Here is a 20089-nt window from a genome sequence, read left to right as displayed (position 1 = left end):
CTAACCAAAAGATAATCACATTGTTTAAAATGTGATTCCCCTACAGAAATAGTACTGCTCAATTTGTAATCTAAACAATACTAAGTTGTTAGTGTAGTAGCTAGAGATGGTATATGAGCATAGGCGGCTCCCTACAAACATGCAAATATGCAGTGTAATCAAGCATGCAATAAGAAGAAATTAGCCGTAGCATCCAACCATGTATATAATACTGCTCAATTGTAGAATGATGAAACTTCCCTAAAAAAATTTACAAAGTCATTAAAACCCAACCAACCACAATCTATCATATCCCAACAATAATACCACTTTTTTCTCCATTGAAAAATACTTTTCTTCCAAATGTTAATACTAATATGATTAACATTTCTTTCAATAATTGACCTTTCTTCTCATCAACTAAAAAAGGTGGCAACAATATTGGAGGACCTAAAAACAAAGACATGCATAGAAAAGTAGGGCAAGTATGGCATGAACTATTAGGTAAAAAAAAAAAAATTCAAAAAATACTGCTCAATTGTAGAATGATGAAACTGGCGTAAACTATGCACAAAGAATTCCTATTTTCATGTTCTCGGCAATCCACCATTTGAGTAGAGAAGCAACAAAATAAAATAAATAATTATACAGATGAAAAAATCCCCCTTGACCAACTTGCCAGTGCACACGAAAAAAACTGTCTCATTCCAGGACCACAACCAAGGTGGACCACACCCACTGTCAATCAACAATAATATTGGCTCAAAAGTGCAATATTCGACAGATGTTGGACAAAAAATGGTTGGGGATGGGGTTTCGACCAAAAGCTTCCAACACAACAAGAAAATTCAAAACACAACTATTAAAGGCTTCCATTTCAGTCAATCAACAAAACCCACAGAGAAATTTCGGAAAATACCTTCGTCGAAACCAGATTTTTCCAATTCAAAATATTGTGAATCGAAGGAAACCTAGCCGGAAAAGTGACGCCGGAATTGGTGGTCCAAAACGGTGGGTACTGTCGCCGGTGGCCTCTGTCGCCGGTGGGTTCCGTCTCCGGTGGTTCTGTCGCCGGCGGGGTCTGGGTCGGTGGCGTCTGCTGCGTCGGTGGCTTGCCGCTGGTTGTATCGGGTGGTTCGTATGGTCCGTATGGAATGGGTTTCAAAAAAGAAGCCCTCAAGTTATATAAAACTCACCGTTTTGGATGGTCCAAAACGGTGAGTTTTATATCCTACGTGTCCAATGTGAACACGTAGGATACAAAAATTCCACTTAGGTGGATTTAAGTGAAACGGTTCGTTTCATTCAAATAACGGCGGTTACCAAAAATTAACGGTATGAAGTTTCTAGTAGTTTCGAGTGACCCAATGACTAAATTTCCGAAAAAAAAAACTCAGGGAGTTTTTAATAAAGGCGCGTTTACCTAAGGATTTTATATATAATTTCCCTAAAAGTAATACAAAACTTATATGGAATGTTATATATATATATATATATATATTTTGTTGGATCGGATTAGATATGGGTCAAGTCCGGGTTTGGATCGGGCTCCATTAGACTAGATAGGCCGGCCGGCTCTTTCCCTCTTATATTCTGTTCCCCACCCCCAACACACGAGAAAGACGCACAGAACTCGCTCTCGCACCACCACAAAGCCCCAAAACCCCTCACTGATCTCACACGAGAAAGACCCACTCCGAATCTCCTCTCTCTCGCACCGAGCTCAGTCCCACTCACTCCGAATCTCCTCGCTCACAGATTCGGTAAGCTCCATTTCTTTCATACATTTGTTTATTTTATCAAAAGTGGGGAAAACAATCTGAAGAATCCTATAATTAGGCTTTTTTCTTTGTTGTGCGTAAAAATTTTCTGCACCTTCTTGTAGATTCATTGAGAGAGATAAGTTCTTGGATTGATTTTCAAGAAGCACTCAGATTGGTTCTTTGTGTCAATTGGAATAGTGGGCTGTGATATATGTTCACTTTTTTGGGGTGGGTTTTTATGATCTGAGTTTCTTTAATCGATGAATTCTGAGATGGGTTTCACATTCTTTTGATGGATTACTAAGGTTTTAAAACCCCTTTATTTTGGGGGCTTTGAAGAAGCTGCTTACCATGTTTGATTATTCTTGTGGGGATTTAGTTTGAAACATTCTGGAGATAGAAGAGAGAAAGTAAAAGGGGGTGTTAGAGATGGGGAAGCCTTTGTTCTATGAGATTTTGGAAAAGCCGGCCACAAGTTGTATTATAGGAATATGTTGTGCAATATGGTTTTACATACAGAAGAAAAGCATTGGGTATTCACATGTGGGTTTGAGTTATGAAACCGCCATTGAAGGGCACCATTGGAGGATAATAACTTCGGCTTTCTCCCATATAAGTATTCTTCATCTTGTTTTTAATATGAGTGCACTTTGGAGTCTGGGGGTAGTGGAACAGTTGGGGCATGTTGGCCTTGGTGTGGAATATTATCTTCAGTATACGTTGGTCTTGGTTATATTATCAGGTGTGTTAGTTTTGGGAATGTACCATATACTAATTCAAAGATTTAAGATTGAGTATTTTCGGAGAGTGACAGCTGTTGGATATTCTTGTGTTGTTTTTGGGTGGATGACAATTCTATCTATGAAGCAACCTTCTTCAAAGTTGGAACTTTTTGGATTTCTATCACTTCCGATTAGCTTCGCGCCATTTGAGTCTCTTATTTTTACTTCAATTATTGTTCCACAAGCAAGTTTTCTTGGACACTTGTCAGGAATCATTGTTGGGTATGCTATTGCTTGGGGTTTAATCCATGGAATGAACAATTACTGGGCGGTTTCCATGTTGGGCTGGATTGTGCTTGTGTTTGTGTTTAGTTTGAAGCGATCCAGTGCATATGATTTCAACTTTCTTGAGATTGAATCTGTTACAGATCCTTCCTTGCCTTCTGTGCGGTTTCTTGCATCAGGTAATGGTAGAACCTTGCAGATGAGTGCTTTACCAGTTGGAGATGTGGAACTTGTGTAATTTCCAGTCAAGATTTTTTCATATAGTTGGATGTGGGCTCGACTCACTTTGGAGTTTTGTTTTTGTATGATTTTGATTTTCCAAACTAGATGATTACATGTAAAACTGTTATAAAGTTACGAGTGGTAATGCAAGTTTTTAGGTGCAACTCTTCAACTCATTTGAGTGGCATGTGCTTGCTGGTGCTATTCAATGCATTATAGAAGTTTTTTGGTTGTGGTTAGTTAGCAAAATACGTTATTGTCAATTGGATTTGTAGCTCTGCTTAGTTGAATAGCTTCTGCAGAATGTTACCATTGCTTTGTCTAAGAAATGAAAGTGAATTTGTTTATTATGATTTTGAATGTGCATCTCTGAGTTTGTTTTCTATAATAATCAACATGCCTGAAGGCCGAAACCGAGCCTTTTCTGTTCAACCGGATTATGCTTATACGTTTAGTCTAGCCTGACAAGTGATATTATATGGAGTTCTCCGGATGAATTACAACTGCAAACTGTTTACAATTAAAGCCATGTTAAATTTCCACCTCTTCTGTGGTGGGATGGCTTGTTGCCTTGACAGCCATTATAAGCTTCTAAGTTATGGCTTGTTTGACTCAAATCTTTCACAGGTGCACAACCTAGGCAAGCAATTACATTCAATTGACACAATTTAGGCTTTTCTTCCTTTTTGCTTTTTATTTGTTTTAGAGTGCATGCAAAGCAATTTTCGCTTCCAAGAATGTGAGAAGTGGACATGGAAGGGGTGCCTCTGCTGGTGCAGTAAACGATATTGACTGTTTTTGCCATAACTTAAAACACAAGATTCATTGGAAAAAAGGATTGTGCAAGGATAATGTGATGTTTTATAAGTTGATTTTAATGTTAAATGTAAAACTAGAACAAACATAACATAAGATAAAGCTCTTTTGAGCCGTCGCATTCATGACAAAAAGGCCAAAATTTTCTTAGCTTTCTTACCTGTTTTCTGAGCTACTTCTGCTAACTTATGACCAATATTTCTTGGCAAGGCTCAAAGTGAACGTCTACCTGAATCCTATCAAACTCTATAACCACCTTAAGCTGCCGACTTTATACATGTTATGTTATATAGAATAGAATGTAATGCATCCATCACACCACAATAATTGATAAAAAATAGCGCTAGGTGAATGTTATTGACAAGCATAAGCATAGAGAAAATGGAGTACTCATCCCTGACCATGATAATTGATAATCTATCTATCTTCTTCATTTTTTTATTAATTTTTTTGATGAGCATGATAATCCATCTAAAGTGCATCATTTTAGGCCTATCAATTTGTGCAATTTCACTTGTGATTTCAAAGATCATGGCTGACTAACTTGTTTTTTTACTTCGTCTTTTTGCAAGCTGAACTAAACTATGTACTGTAAGAATAGTAGGAGAGTTCTAAGCTGAAAACGTAACTTACATTCATCCATAAGTTTTATACAATTTATGTTCATTTGTCCCACACTATACACATCATCAAAAATGGCTCTAAGCCAACTTGACCCAAAATGAAAATCTCCAAGTTGTGTCCTCATCCTGGGTCTTCAAAAGTTATGACTCCAAAACCCTAGGAGTCATATTGCACATACCCCTCAAAGCTCATTTGCATCCGGTGCTGCTATAGTTTTAACGCTACCAAAATTAATTAATTATGATAATTAACTCAAAGTGGTACTCATATGATAACGCTCCCAATAAACTAGCATGCTTGCTTTGCAATTGTGCGAGAGAGAGAGAGAGAGCCTCAGAGACAAAAGACTCCACCTCTAGGAAGTACGCATTTCACTTATAAGCCTACTACAAAATGATTTAGAACCTTCAATGCAATCACTACAGAAAAATTCACTCACATTTTCCAAAAGGAACCCTTAAAAGAAAAAAAGAAAAAAGAAAAAAGAAAAAAGAAAAAGTTAATTTAAGCATGTATAGCTGTCAGAATTTTTTGTGCACATTAATTGACGTGCAACTATAACCAATTGAGAATAACTTTTTATAAGATCATAGCACAAATAAAATTATTTGTGCCCTCCCATGAGAGATTGACACTTAAGCCTATAACAAAAAAAAAAAAAAAATTCCATTTGCCTAATCTCTCACCATCTACCGAACGCCGCCCAGGCCAAACGATTGAGGTACTCGTGAGAATGCAATGCAGGTCTTGAGGGTCATTTAGCCATGGCCATGACCTTGAGGGAGTGAATGGGTCAAGGGAAAATGGTTGAGAGAAAAATCAATGAAGAGTGGGAGAGACTAGTCTTTTGAGCATCGAATTTGGGAGATGCAAAGAATTAGACAAGGTTTTAGTATAAAAGAGGAGTTTGTTGGTCCAGGAGCGTTATTACTAAGAGTTCAATGCTCACATTAATGCATGTAACAATAGCTTGAAAAGTTTTTTTCAATGAGACTATGACACAATATATTAATTCATCAATTTAGGGCCCGTTTGGGAGTGCGATTTCAATAAGTGTGATTTTAAAATTGCGTTTTTAAAAATTGCGTTTTTAAAATCGCACACGCGTTTGGTAAAACATACTAAAAAGTACTTTTTTTTTTTTTTATCAATTGAGTGTTTGGATAATATTAGCATATAATTGCAATTTCATGACCAAATTACCAATAAGGATGAACAAGACAGAGAGGATGAAGAAAAAAAAAAAAAGAGAAAAGAAGGGTTTTAATATATTTTAGGTGAGTATTTTTGGTATTTTTTTCATTCCCGTTCTAAAAAAGGTAACTATTGAGCCAAATATCTTTTTAATAGAAATCGTGATTTTGTTTTAAATTCGCACTTTTTCAAATAAGCACCCTCTAGTCAACTTATGAAAATCGCAGATTTTTTTGCGATTTTAAAATTTGCGTTTTTAAAATCGCAATCCCAAACACCCTAAAGTTGCGATTTGGTTTAAAATCGCAGATTATTTTTTTTAAAACGCACTCCCAAACGCACTCTTAATCTAGAAGTTTAAACTAATGAACTTAGGCTCGAATATGTTATATTAATCATTTATACTTGTAATATATTTTCAATGTAGGATTTAATTATTTTTCACTCACACAAGGTTTTTCATAAGAAAAATAAATTGGATTAATGAAATAATTTTGTTTTACATGTTAAATGAAACCTACCCAAACAACACCATTCAACCTATTAAATTAATAAACATGGGTATGAAAGTCATTTCACTCATTTTCCGTTTGATTTCACCTCAAATCCTAATGGAAGAGGTGACATTGCAAACCTTTTAAGGTTTGATATACTAAATTGAGAATTTTTAAGCTTTAAGAATGCGATTGCAAAAGTAAACTTTTTCCAAAAAGAAATTATGACATCAATTAGCATGCTTTAAATTGGGAAAAGATTGAAGGGTACATCAATTTAAGGGGGTTAGAGAAGTCATAAAAATTAGAAGGGTACATCACTTCGCATTATAATAGAACTCTAAGTTAAGTTTGAATTTCATTAGTGAACCAGAATAACTAAACTGAATTAGAGAAGATATAAACAACCCAGAATTCTCAAGGCAAATTTAATGGATAAAAATCAATAGAGTTTACTAATAAGAATATGGTTCATTACAAAAGAACATCCTACTGCCCTTCATATGTACTTTCTTAACTATAAACAGACAGCAATTACTATCCTTAAACAACAAAAGAGGTAATTACTATCCTGAACAAAGAAAAAAAAACAATTGCTATAGCATTTAACTTAACCCAATAAATCTAAAATCCTGCTAATGAATAAGACGCCTCAATGACTCGCCTTTAAGAGATACAGATGGCATGGCTAGGAGTGGAGCAATTGATGCTGTGAATAATAGGACCAGGAACACAAATTTTGTAAGAAATTAAGCTTCAACTGCAAAGCATACGAGGTTATGACTTTCACCTGGTTTATCTGCCAACATGACGAATATTATGTCATTTTTTCCATAAATGTAAATATCAAAACGAGAAGATAAACACATTGGAAAACATTTAAATGGCCAGTTTTGTATCGGTGAGTTCAAAAACTATCAAGACAAAGAAAAAAGGATTATTATAATGCCCATCAATGCAAATGTTAAGACATAACATAAGATCCCTTAAAGTTTCACCTACAAAAACGAAACTGAGAAAGCTCTGTTAATGCTGCCGGTTGCGTCTAGAAAAAGGAAACTGAGCTTTTCTAATGCTGGAACCAACTACCGATCCTCTGATTTGATACAAATTAACCTAGCCTCTGCTGCAGAGGATATATCATATTATGACTATTTGCAAAATAGTCCTAGTAAATCTGGACAAGCAATGTCCGTATATCTTTATTGCAAATTCCATAAAAAGATCACTAAAGGGAATAAATCTGACCATAAAGTATTGTGAACATCTACTTGGCAGGGAAGAACCAGTTCAAATTTTACGATGGGAATACCATTTGGACTAAAAGGGTCTTTTTCACAGGTAGAAAATCAGGGAATGAATGAGCAGTGAGTGACAATCACTATTGGCAAGATTCCAGGAGATATCAGCAAAGAAAGTCGAGGCTGAAGTCTGAGGGGAATAAATTGAATGTGTAAAAAAAAAAAATACTAACGAAGAAGTTGCAGATTAATAGGCCAGTTTATTTCTAAGAAGATGACTGCCTAATTCTCTTCACTACCAAAAATGTAAAGAGAGACTCATGCACAGATAAAAAAAAAAAAAAAGAAAAAGTTTTTTAAAAGCATCTACTAGAGCTTGCTTTTCCATAAAATCAAAAAATAACCTTTAAATGATAAAAATTGAAGAATTCTCAATGTCCTAATCATTTGTACCACTTACCAGTTCTTTATGTCTTTGATACTGTCTTCTTTGATACTGTCTTCATGATCAACAGTGCCATTACCATGTACTGAGCCAGAGCGGGAGCTACTTTCTTGAGCACCAGGATGAAGAATGTGAGTAAAACCCTGGCCAATTGACTTCCAAAATCGTGTAGACAGAGAAGACTGCAAACTAGCAGCAGTTCCAGCAGATGATGGTTCAATTGCCTGAGCCGAAGCGGGGTTCAGCTCGGAGAATCTTACAGCACCTAATATTCTTTCTGGAAGCTCTGATTGTGTTTGGCTTTCAATGACAAAGGCCAGGTCGACTGTAAGTGTGGTGATGTAACCAAATGCCAGATGAACTATGGCACTCGCAACCATGGAGGATCCAATATCCACATCAACTTCAAAGAAATTGTCTGCTAAACAGTACTTACAGGAAAGAGTACGCCCAATTACACATATGGCCTGCTCCCCAACTGCTTTTCTCACAATCCAAGGGCCCTTGACAATGTTAGCTATCAATTTAAGCCTTGAATTCCTAAATCCATCATCACCCTTCAAGAATTGGTCCATCAAAGACCCCTCTGGAATAGAGTCTGTTGCAGCAAAATATGCCACGGCACTGTAATTTTCCTTGCTCGGGACCTGTAAATTGAAAGCCCAAACAAAAGGCTTATTTCCTTTTGGATACTCCTCCTCAATAACTTTCCTAACTCGGCTGTTTGGATTGTTCATGATCTCCCCAATCTTTGTTGAACTTTTAATCCAATCAAAGCCAATAGGCTTTAGAAGATATTCGCCACCAGGAATTTTAACCCTGGTTGACAAGTACTGTGGACCTCTGACCATGAACTTATCTCCAGGTGGGGAAGCCCAACCATTCAGACAGTTATCTGGCTCAAGAAGTGGAACAGCTCCCTCTGATTTCACTCTCTCTACCCATTCAAGCTCACTCTTGTGACCAGCACCAGCCATATGATATGATATCTTATTTGGCAGCAATCTATCAGATAAATCAAAAAATGGGCACGAACAAATGTAAGAAATGTTTTACTGCCTCAATAATTATTATACTTCTGTTGTGTTTAACAAAGAAGACAGATATACAGTAGACACATATGCTTAGCAATGAAAGAAGTCCAAATGCTGCATAAACGTCCTATTCAAAGAACAAAAGTCTTTAGAAAGTTATGGAATTCCCAGAGAATGGGATAACATCTATGATCTATTAAACGTGAACAGTGAACAGTGAGACTTGTTATACTAAACGTGAGAGATCATTTGTTAAATTATTATCTTATACAGCTATCACCCTGTATCAAGATATAGGAGCTTGAAGAGAAACCCATGATCCAGCTACCAACCTTGTGCCTCACTCCTAAGGAGGCAATTTAAAAGAACAGAATTTTCCTAAAAAACCCGTCTACTTAATTTCTGGCATTAAGCACAAAAGGTGCAAGAATATTATTGAGCATCGCAAACCAAAACTCGCAGCAAGCCCAAAAGAAACTTGCCTTAATCGAAAAGCAACCTCGGGAATACTTCTCTTCGGCATATCTTTCCAAACCCAACTCACATGAGATTTCCTCTTGTCTACATGATTGGCTTGGAATAACATATCTCGCTAAACCTTGAAATATGCTTCCAGAATTCAAGAAAAGCGTTAATAAACAAGCAAACCAACAAGCCCATATACTAGTTTGAAAATTTGCAGATATATCAAACAATTACACATATTTCATGCACAAAATTTGTCATTTTCAGCTGAATTAGAACAAAAAAACAAAAATGCACAAGCTAATACATATGTAGCACGTGTGTCTGTGTACGCACGCATAAGCGAAATCAAAGAGAAATCAGGAAGCCCTAACCTTGGTTGTTGAGAAATTGTCTCTGGAAACCTTAATTACAGAGACGCTGAGATTTGGGAAATTTAGGGTTCTATTCTGTGTGATTTATTTGGAAGAAGATTCAGCTAGAGCCTCCCTCTAAAGCTCTTTTCTTTTCAAATTTCTTTTTTAATTATTTTTTATTCGCTTTTTTCGATAAATTGTGTTATTCGGTTCAACTGGCAACCGACCAAGACAAAGGAAGATTCAAAAGCGGGGAGTGTCCGCGTGTCTAGGAGCCGGAATTGCTAAACTGGTTGCAGGTGACAGACCTACTGTGTTGAGTCTGTTGACCAATCATGTAGCTTGCACGTTTCTTGGAGACATCTTGGTTATTTTTATTTTTTGAAAAATTATATTTAGTTTTTAAGTTTTTATCTAATATAGATTTAGTAGTTGGGTTTTCAATTTCAAGACTTTTACTCATAATTTTTTTAGAAAACAATATCCATATAGAATGAGAAAAACATCCCGAGAAATTGTAGTATTTTTTTTTCAAGAATAAGGTCATTAAGTTTTGTCTAGATTTTAAATTCTAACAGTTTTCTATTCATTAGGTATGTCTTATTTACCACGCCGGATCCATCTCCAGTGTCAAAGTCAACAGATTTTCTTCCTAACGCTACAAATCTATAAGATTAGGATAACGGAGAACATGGTTTTCGTTTCTAGAGTTGGGGAAGATTACTTAGATTAGGATGATGAAGAACATGAATTTTTGTTTATAGAGTTGAGTGTTTTTTTTTTTATTTATATTTATATGAATGACTTAGCGGTTAATGATGTTATTGATATTATAGTTCTCAGATGAATGCTTGTTGTGTGTCAATTGAAACACACGTGACATATAATAAACTATTCATTTTGACGGAAAAGTAATAAAGAGAACTATTTAAAATATGGGCAAAACCTAATAGCAATATTCTTGAAATTAGAAAGTCAATGACTAATTTCAAATCCAATAAAAACTTGAGGATTAAAAATAATTTATCTTTAAAAGCAAAAAATAGAGCTCCTCGACTCAATTACATTTTTAGCCCTCAGTTTGGATTCACATTACACCTTTTACATTTATTTAATTACACCCTTTTTAGTGTTTTGATTTTTATTGAATGTAATTTTTATTTTTAATAAATAATAATAAAAAAAAGGTCATAGATCCAGAAGTTGAGGCCCTTGAGGGTGTTTAAAGAGAATAATTTTTCAGAAGCTGCGTATTTAGCAAGAAGATGAGAACAACCGCCTACATTGTAGAAGGATATCTCTCCTCCAAGGGGCAATGTTTAAAAATAATAATAAAAACAAAATGGAAAATTCAAAGGTTCAAGAATTACTCTGCGTTTTGAGAAGATTCCTTTAAATTTAAAAATTCTCAATTTTTACCTCTCAAACTTTCAATTTGATGCAATTTACCCAATTCGTTAATTTTTGCTGTTAAAATTTTTAAAAAGACAAAATTACTCTTTAATTTTCTTTTTTTTTGAAAAAAAAAAATTGAAAAAATGGAAAAAAAAAATGGTCACGCCCAACGGTGGGTCACCTTGTGATTTATTTATTTATTTTTTATAATAATTTTTTTTTAAAAGAAAATTACATCGGTTTAACCCCCTCATATGCTAGGAAGAGCTCCTCCGGATCTCTCTCTCTCTAGGCGCAACTTGTTTTGACATAAAATATTTTATAAAAAATATATTTTCATTTTCTGATATTTGGTAGGAGCTAGCAAAATTTTTTTAATTTCTGTAAAATTATTTCCTTTTTTTTAAAAGAATTATAAAATTATTTTTCGATTTTAAGCTTTTCCTTCTTGTACACTCGCTCGCACTTCATTCTCCGCCGCTGTCGAAGTTCACCCAAAGCTGTCGCCAACCTTCAAAGTTCATCGACAACCACCACTGCCCACTGGAGTTCTCTAGAATCCTCCACTATCTATAGCTACCGCATCGAAGTTTGCTAAAATCTGCCGTTAAAGGTCGCCGGCCATTTTCTATGGTTGCTGATTTTCAAACGCCCAAAGAAATTTCAGCAACAAAATCTAAGAATTTGACTTGTGCATTGTAAATGACCCAAAAACCCATGTCTCCTTTTCAACACGTCACTCACAATTATAGGAGTGAAAATGCGGTTACGGTTAGCGATTATAGCCAATAACCACTAACCGTAACTACCTAGGCGGTTAGTAAAATCTACTAACCGCCTCCGCTAACCCTAGCGGTTAATCGGCAGTTAGCGGTTAATAACTTTTATAACCACTAAAAGAAAAAAATTTAAAAAGTTACAATTAAAAAAAAAAACGATTTCTTTTATAACCGCTAAAAGAAAAAAAATTTTAAAAGTTACAATTAAAAAAAAAAAAAACGATTTTATATATATATAACAACCAAACTAGCTTATAACCAAAGAAACAAGGACCAGAATCTAAACGCAAACAAACAAACTATCACTTCGTTGGGGTTGTAAACGACTTAAAAATTGTTTTTAACCTCCATTGTTATAGGTAAACGACGTCTTTATTGAATTTTTATTAGCGTCCTTTAGGTGCAATTGACGTTAGATGAAATTTAATTGATGTAACGTCGATTATAGGAAAAAAAACATAAAGTTTAAGTTTTAATGTCGTTTGTTACTAGGTGTTTACGTCATTTGTAAGTAAAGGACCTTTAAATTTATTGTCGTTTTTGTTTTTTTATTTTTTCTATTTATTGTCGTTTATATTAAACAACGTCAACTCCATAAATTGATGTCGTTTAAACCAATGACGCCAAAACAAACGACATTAAATGCCGTTTTTTTTTAATTTTTTGTTTTGTTTTGTTTTTTTTTTTATGTTTTTTTGTTTTTGTTTTTTTGTTTTGTTTTTGTAGTGATTCCAACGACATATAAGACCTGCCAATTAGCATGACACTTTTCATGAAGGAACCAAATGCAGTTAGTTGTATAAATCTTTACAAAGTTCTCTTGTTCGCAAATGTAAATCAAAATGGTTAGGTTTCATGCTCATTTATCAAGAATTTGCTTAGATGATATTAAAGGCCAAAACTCTACATCCGTTTTCCTAATGAAATGTTTGTTTCACAAAAATAAGAAAGGACACCAATAACATGACCAACAAAAGACAACCTACTCCCTACCACAAAGCTGTCACACAAATAATGTGTGATCTACTCTTCTTACCATATGAAATCCTACCGAGCTAGCTAGATAGTTCATCACCATAAGACCCGATCTCTCTTTCTTCAACAAGTATGGGGAAGAAAACCCCACTCAAAGATGAAGCTTTGTTACTGCAACATCCGATCCTTCTTGTCCTTGTTCTGGCCATGGGTTTTGTTATAATGGACCCATTTCACATGGGTCCTGTAGGAGGCCATGATTTTAGGCCTGTGAAGCATACAATTGCTCCTTACAAGCAAGTCATGGAGAACTGGCCAAGAGACAATCAAAGCCGGTTAGGACTTGGAAAGCTGGAGTTTGAAGATGAAGTCTTCGGCCCTGAGTCATTGGAGTTTGATAATTTGGGGCATGGCCCTTACACAGGGTTAGCCGACGGACGCATTGTTAGATGGATGGGTGAAAATGTGGGGTGGGAGACCTTTGCACTTGTTACAACCAATTGGTGAGTCTCTTTAGTGCAATATATATAGTCTAGTCCATATGTGAGCATAAGAAATTTTTTTGCTAGCTATATATATATATATATATATATATATATATATATATATATGTGGCCCTGATATGGTAGGAGGGGGAAATTTGTGTTCGTGTGTTGGGTTCGAGTCTTGTCAAAGCATGAGTATAAGGCTATATAGGTCAACTCAAACCTGACTTATTTAATTAAACAGGTGAAACTTCTAATCAATAATAACACGCTAATTTTGTGTTGAGTTTGTGACGAGTTTGCGGGTCGTGTTAAAAATTGCTATCTTTAGTGTCACTTGTTAGGTTTGAGTTGTGTCGAGGCAAGGCCGGTATAAGACTATATATACATAGATCATACGTAACTCAATTGATTTAATTAAACGGGTAAGACACATTGACTCTAAACGGCTAATTTTGTGTTGGGTCCTGTCAAGTTTACGGGCCATGTCAAAAATTGCCAGCCCTATGATTTGGCGGATCTAGTTATGAAAACTTAATTCATATATACACGCATGTAAAGTATATTTCATTATCCTTAACACATGCTAATTACATTGGGCTCTTGAAAGGTCAAAGAAGCTCTGTGCTAAAGGAGTCGACTCAACCACACATAAGCAATGGAAGCATGAGAAAAAGTGTGGCCGTCCCCTTGGCTTAAGGTTCGACAAAGAGACTGGAGATTTGTACATAGCTGATGCTTATCATGGCCTTCTGGTTGTTGGGCCTGAAGGAGGATTTGCAAGACCTCTGGCAACCCATGTAGAAGGGAAGCCTATACTCTTTGCTAATGATCTTGACATTCATAATAATGGATCCATCTTTTTCACAGACACAAGCAAAAGATATGAAAGAGTGTAAGTTTAGCATTCCTTTTTTGTTATTATATGATTTCCCACTTAATTTGTGTTATGCGTGTAGGTACAAAGTAATGAAAATTTCTCTTTGCAGAGACCATTTCTTTATATTGTTGGAAGGAGAAGCCACTGGTAGGCTTCTCAGATATGATCCTCCTACTAAAACAACTCTTGTTATCTTGGAGGGCTTGGCTTTTCCAAATGGAGTACAATTATCGAGGGACCAAAGCTTCATCCTCTTCACTGAAACTACAAACTGCAGGTAATTTCAGCAATTGATTGTCTTGATTATATTACAAAACAAAGTAATGATATCATTAATTCATGGCACTGTACAAGACAGGCTAATGAAGTATTGGTTGGAAGGACCAAGATCCGGAACCACTGAGGTTGTAGCTGACCTTCCAGGTTTCCCAGACAACGTAAGAATAAATGAGAAAGGCCAATTCTGGGTAGCAATTGATTGTTGCCGGACCGCCGTACAAGAGGTTTTGGCACGCAATCCATGGATGCGAAGCGCCTACTTCCGATTGCCGATCCGAATGAACTTATTAGCTCGCTTGATGGGGATGCGGATGTACACAGTAATCACACTCTTCAATGAGAAAGGAGAGATTTTGGAAGTCCTCGAGGACAGGAAGGGTGTGGTGATGAAGCTAGTGAGTGAAGTTAGAGAAGTAAATGGGAAGCTATGGATTGGTACTGTGGCTCATAACCAAATTGCCACCCTCCCTTACCCCTTAGCTAGTTGAGGCCTTAACTTCATTTTCTTATTGGTCTTCGCATTTGTTATTATAATGCATTAGATGGGTGACTTGATTTATGATTTGTGTATCAATATTTGGTAGTTAAATGACTTGGGGCACTTATATTTATTTATAACTTTTTGGCCTTGTGATAATCAAAAGTGAACCCCTAACATCTTGTACTAAATGTTTTTGGGGAACTGTTATTTATGAACATTACTGACCAATGGCCAATCAAATAGGTCATAGCTTGAAAAATGATTATATTAAATTATTCTACAAAAGGAACAGTGACATGACAGTTGCAATGGATTCTAGATAGGCCTCCTGGCCAATTAACACAAAGATAACTGCATTTTGGGAATGCACCCGCTAAGATTGGTCCGAGTTTATGGCTTCGTTTGTTATAATTCTTGTTTTTCTGGTCTTTTGTTCTCTTCTCAAAATAAGAACATTGTCAAACTCACAACAAAATGCCTTTCAAATAATTTAAAAAGAATCTATCTTTATCATTTATTTATTTATTTTAAACAACGACCTTCAAACGATCGAAGTTTCCAATAAACATTCAAAATGTCCACAAACTTTTTTTGTTTAAAAGGGATGTCAATTTTTAAAACCCTAGCAGAGTGGATTGTCCTATTTAAAGGCCAAGATGCAACCCTATACCCATTTTGCCCTTATTTCAGAAACCCTAGACCTAGAAAGAGATGGAAGAGAGAGAAAGGAGGCTACTCTTGGTCTCTCTAAACTTGGAAGACTCCTATCTAAGGGTAACCAATCTCTAACATCTTTGTTTTTATGCATGTTTTATTGTTTAAATCATACCTAAAGAGTGTTTAATTGGTTGTTTTTTTTAAAAGAAAACATGTAATTTATTAAATGGGTCGCTTTTGTGAAAACTGAATCTTGCATGAAAACTTGAGGATTGTATATATTGGGCTTTGTGTTCTAGATTAAACATTGGTTAAGTACTACTTAATAATATAACTTTTTTCATCGCTCATGCTTAATGTTTTAATGATGGGTTTAATAAATGTATATTATCACTTTTGTGTTTTCTAAGTGACATACGGAAATAAGTCCGATGGATCTATGCATGTATGATGTATTTTAATATTCTAGGATTTTGTGATGTGTATGAGCTAAGATTATTGCATGGAAATAGGGTTTAAGGTTGATTTTAGTTCCTGATCCAAAGGAACGAACATTTGACCCTCACGAACAATTAATTATACCAGAGAATCAATAATTAGGGTTTTTAATAAAGAATTAAGGTTTCAACCGTATGATTAGGTTTTTAAGTGTGTATATTAGTATTGAGTAATGCTATGTTGAAGCGTTTTGTGTGCACCTTGTCCGCACAAAGGGTGGTTAACTCAACTTGGGTTAACCACCCTTTTAATAAAATATTGAAAAAAAAAAAAAAAAAAAAACCCAGAAACCCATGCCTTTAGTTTTAGGTTTCCTTCATTTCCCCCGTCTCTCCCAAATGCTCCTGCCCCCTCTCTCCCAAATTCCCCTGCCAGGCTGCCACCTCCCACACCGATTTCTGCCGCCCACCACGAAGCAGCAGCGCCGGCCACCACCAAGTAGAAGCAGCTTCAACAATCCAAAAACTAACAGGCCGAACACTACCCTAACCTGACATTTGAGGTATAGGTTTTGTTGGGCTGAAATCTTGACGGGTTTTCTTGTTAGGACAGATTATAGTAAGAATTGGTATTTTTTTTGTTTGATTTATGTTAATGACAGTTTTCGAGTGGTGATGTGGCATAATCCTAGCTGAATGTCACGATGTTCGAGGAGTCGTTGGGCTGCAAAATAAGAAATAATAGGATCAAAGCTACAGGTGGTGCTCCGGCGAGAAAGCTCCAATGCCTAAGTTAGTATTTGAGTGAAGAGAGTAAATGCAATTAAAAGCCTAAGAGCAGGAATTGCGATTACCAAAAAGATGAGTTTTAGTTTCCCTTTTATAGGCATGAGATAGTTTTTATCACCCCGTGACGATTCCCATATCCCTGAATGTCTACAGATGCAATTATTGGCAAAGGATGTGGGTTGTTGACTATTCCGTGATCTCAGAAGCCTGAGATCGTGGAATAGGCAGTTTTGCCCTATTAGCACCCGACGCGGATACCTGAGTAATACTCCAGTATGTGTGTATTAGTTGGACGTTAACAGTTGGTCCACGCTCTGTTGAATGTGGGTGGTTGTTTGGATACTGGATAGATTCTCACATTTATCTAGGAATCGTGGATCTTCTTTAGGTGGAATGATTGATCTACCCTCGGTGGGCTGACTATGCATTGGGCTAAGCTGACCGAGTCTTGGCCTGGACTTGGTCTTCACAAGTTTGTACAGTGAGTTGGGCTTAGAGGCCTGTTAGGCCTTATGTGGCCGATCCATGACCCAACAATTACGGTAATTACCCCCCAATTTCCTGGTCTATATGACTATGGAAATTTCATGTTCCTCAGAATGGGTCGGCCTTTGGAAGTCCGACCTCTCCTCGGTGAGAGGATTTTCTGGAATTGAAACTTAGAAAATTTGAATATTTGAAATTCAAATTTTTGGTGGGAATTTTTACTTTTAATGAATTGTCGAGGCGGTTGACATTCTCGAGGAATGGTCAGCTTGTTTGTTGATCCGTGTTTTCGAGTACCGTACCACGTGTCTCTGCTAGCGTGGTTGTACTCTCGGTGGCCACGCGTCAACACCTGCATGGTTTGGTGAGGTGCGCCTTTAGTGATGTATTTAATGCTCGCGCATGGTTCCAAGGCGAGGTCTAAGGTTTTGCACAGTGCCGCCAACCCTTCGTTTTTACTGCCCTGAGATCGTGGAATAGGCGGTTTTGCCCCATTGGAGCCCTACGCGGATACCAGAGTAGTACTTGGGTACACGTTAAATCTGGCACTTGTTAAAATTTGGAATGATATTGCAACTCTTGTTAAAATTGGTTATTCTTGGTTGGTTTGGTGGTGGTTGCGGGTTGGAGCTTTGCATATTTAATCTTACCATATTTTTTGAAGTTGGTAGGGTTGGAAATCATTTTGTTTTTATTCAATCCATTGAATGAATATATATATATGTTGGTAATGTCGATAGGTTGAAGTTGTTGTTTGGGCGCCGTTTTTAGTGTTTGGCAACGTGAGAAATTATTTATTTGTTTGTGATAACTATCGCAACGTAGCCTAAAATGGACCAAATGGTCCTTGTGGAATAGGACGTCCATTTGCTTTGATCATCAATACATGTTGGAGGTGTAGAATAAATATGCAAAGAGCAAAATAAATTATAGATATAAACCTGAATTTGTTAACCCAAATGATTACCTTCGCATACATTGACGTTGCTCAATGCTATAATGTTTCATGTTTGATAAGATTCTATCATGTTTGTTCATTGTTTGTTTTATCATTTGCAGTTAGTGCGGAGAAGTCGGGTGGTCATGATGGTGTTGACACGGATTAAGCAAGTGTTTGGCTCTTGTATTAGTGAATTTGTATATTTTATATGTTTTGTTGACGTGTAGTTGGATCTATTTGTGATAATAGAGATAGTTTGAATGTTTGTTGAAACATGTTTTTTTGTCTTGGATTGTTTGTGATAGTTGATGGAAGATTGATAGTTCTTTTGATGGATCGATGGATAACTAGTATATTAGATGTGTAACTCGTATATTAGGTGTGGCAACTCTAAAATTTGGGTACAACGCCCCGAGAAATTCAAAAAATAAATATCGGAAGCGAAAAAAAAAAAATTTAATAACATATTTTAGTGACGTGTTATCTCACGTGACACGTCACTTTTTTACTGACGTGCCAAGTTTGCCATGTCACCAACTTGGTGACGTGTCTTGTTTGGAAGCTCCTGCCTGTCTGCTATGATGGGTGAAGAACGTCACCAAAAAAGGTGACATGTCACGTGGGGGTGACATGTCGCTAATTAGTGACATGTCAAAATCTGACACGTTACCAATTTAGTGACGTGCGTGATTTCACACGTCACCAATTGGTGACATGGGGTAAATTAACACGTCACTAAAGTCTCATTAGTGACACCCTTATTTTTGACATGCCACACACGTCACTACTGACACGTCATTAAATTTTAGTGATTTTTTTTTGCCTTAACACGTTACTAATGAGTAGTCAGCAAAAAATAAGTTTTTTGTAGTGTAGGTTGTAGAGTGAGAAAGTCGATGGGATGAAGATGCCGAAAGAATGGCTCCAATTGTCACTTTTGCTTAGATAGATGTTTGTTATTAACATTATAGAAATGTTTGTTTGGAAGCTCTGAGTCTATATTGATGATACATAATGTTATTTAAGGTAACATGTTTATCTATCTATGATAATTTATTTCCTTTTTTTGCTACTGTTATTTTTTTTGTTGGCTAAATTCGGTTACCAAAATGTCAACTCATGTTCAAAAACAAAGACAGTGTGGACTGTTTGAATGTGGAGCTTCCAGTACTAAATCCAGAGAGCTCCGTTTGCAAGCCGTTCGAATTTGAAGCACTCCAGTACTAAAACCTGAGAGCTCCATTCACAAGTTGTTTGCAGGCTGTTCGAACAGAGACGGCTGGAGCTGATTTGCTAAGTGTTCTACACTTATGCACTGACTACTAGGGTTTTCACGTGTCAATAGGACATTTAACCTAGCCGCGTTCGAATGGTAGTTGCGTAGTGGACAACTCATGTTCCCACCTAACCGGAACCCATAAATGCTTGCAGGAAACACGAGGTTGTTGCCCATTATGTCTGCCGCATTCGAACGGAGACATTTACCATTCGAACGGTAGTTGGGTAGTGGACAACTGAAGGAGTAAATGCTTGCAGGAATCTAGGGAGAGTGGCTAGCCTTTTCCCCACTTCCAGCACGTAGGACAGCAACCATTCAAATGCCCATAGTCACCGTTTGAATAGCCAATCAGCAAGCTCATCTAACTCAGCTGAAACCTTGTCTCCAAGATGCCTATATATATGAGACTTGGGTTATTCAGGCTCTGTTTGCCAACGGAACGGGCTAGCACTGTAGCTGGAACGGCACTGTTCCAGCTACAGTGCCAGCACTGTGTAATCAGGAATTCAGTCAAAAAAATATACACACATTTCAAAAATAATACTTATCTTATTCACTTGCCAACCAACCGATAATTACAACAGAAT

At 36.5% G+C, this 20089-nt stretch overlaps 3 protein-coding genes across 4 annotated transcripts; 2 read left to right on the top strand and 1 right to left on the bottom strand.

Annotated features, from left to right (window-relative positions):
- The first annotated feature begins 1585 nt into the window (after positions 1-1585).
- On the top strand, positions 1586-3324 carry LOC132188005 (RHOMBOID-like protein 13). Its single transcript, XM_059602427.1, has 2 exons — positions 1586-1742; positions 1865-3324. Exon 2 carries the CDS (start codon positions 2172-2174, stop codon positions 2985-2987), a length of 816 nt encoding a protein of 271 aa, XP_059458410.1. The 5' UTR covers positions 1586-1742; positions 1865-2171; the 3' UTR covers positions 2988-3324.
- Positions 3325-6513: 3189 nt separating this feature from the next.
- On the bottom strand, positions 6514-9785 carry LOC132184166 (protein ENHANCED DISEASE RESISTANCE 2). 2 transcript variants are annotated; one of them, XM_059597686.1, is made up of 4 exons: positions 9659-9785; positions 9302-9417; positions 7801-8790; positions 6514-6898 (listed from the first exon to the last, which is right to left on the bottom strand). In XM_059597686.1, coding segments are annotated over exons 2-4 (1095 nt in total). In that variant the 5' UTR covers positions 9406-9417; positions 9659-9785; the 3' UTR covers positions 6514-6897. The 2 variants fall into 2 exon arrangements, with proteins under 2 accessions (XP_059453669.1, XP_059453677.1); XM_059597694.1 differs by lacking the exon at positions 9302-9417.
- A 3136-nt stretch (positions 9786-12921) lies between these two features.
- Positions 12922-14921, top strand: LOC132167879 (protein STRICTOSIDINE SYNTHASE-LIKE 13). The gene is made up of 4 exons (XM_059578916.1): positions 12922-13292; positions 13885-14169; positions 14264-14431; positions 14513-14921. The coding sequence occupies exons 1-4, from the start codon at positions 12922-12924 to the stop codon at positions 14919-14921; spliced, it is 1233 nt and encodes a 410-aa protein (XP_059434899.1).
- Positions 14922-20089: the final 5168 nt, after the last annotated feature.

Source organism: Corylus avellana, chromosome ca1 (assembly GCF_901000735.1).
Source record: "Corylus avellana chromosome ca1, CavTom2PMs-1.0".
Taxonomy (NCBI): Eukaryota; Viridiplantae; Streptophyta; class Magnoliopsida; order Fagales; family Betulaceae; genus Corylus; species Corylus avellana.
This window is presented reverse-complemented; position numbering and strand designations above follow the sequence as displayed.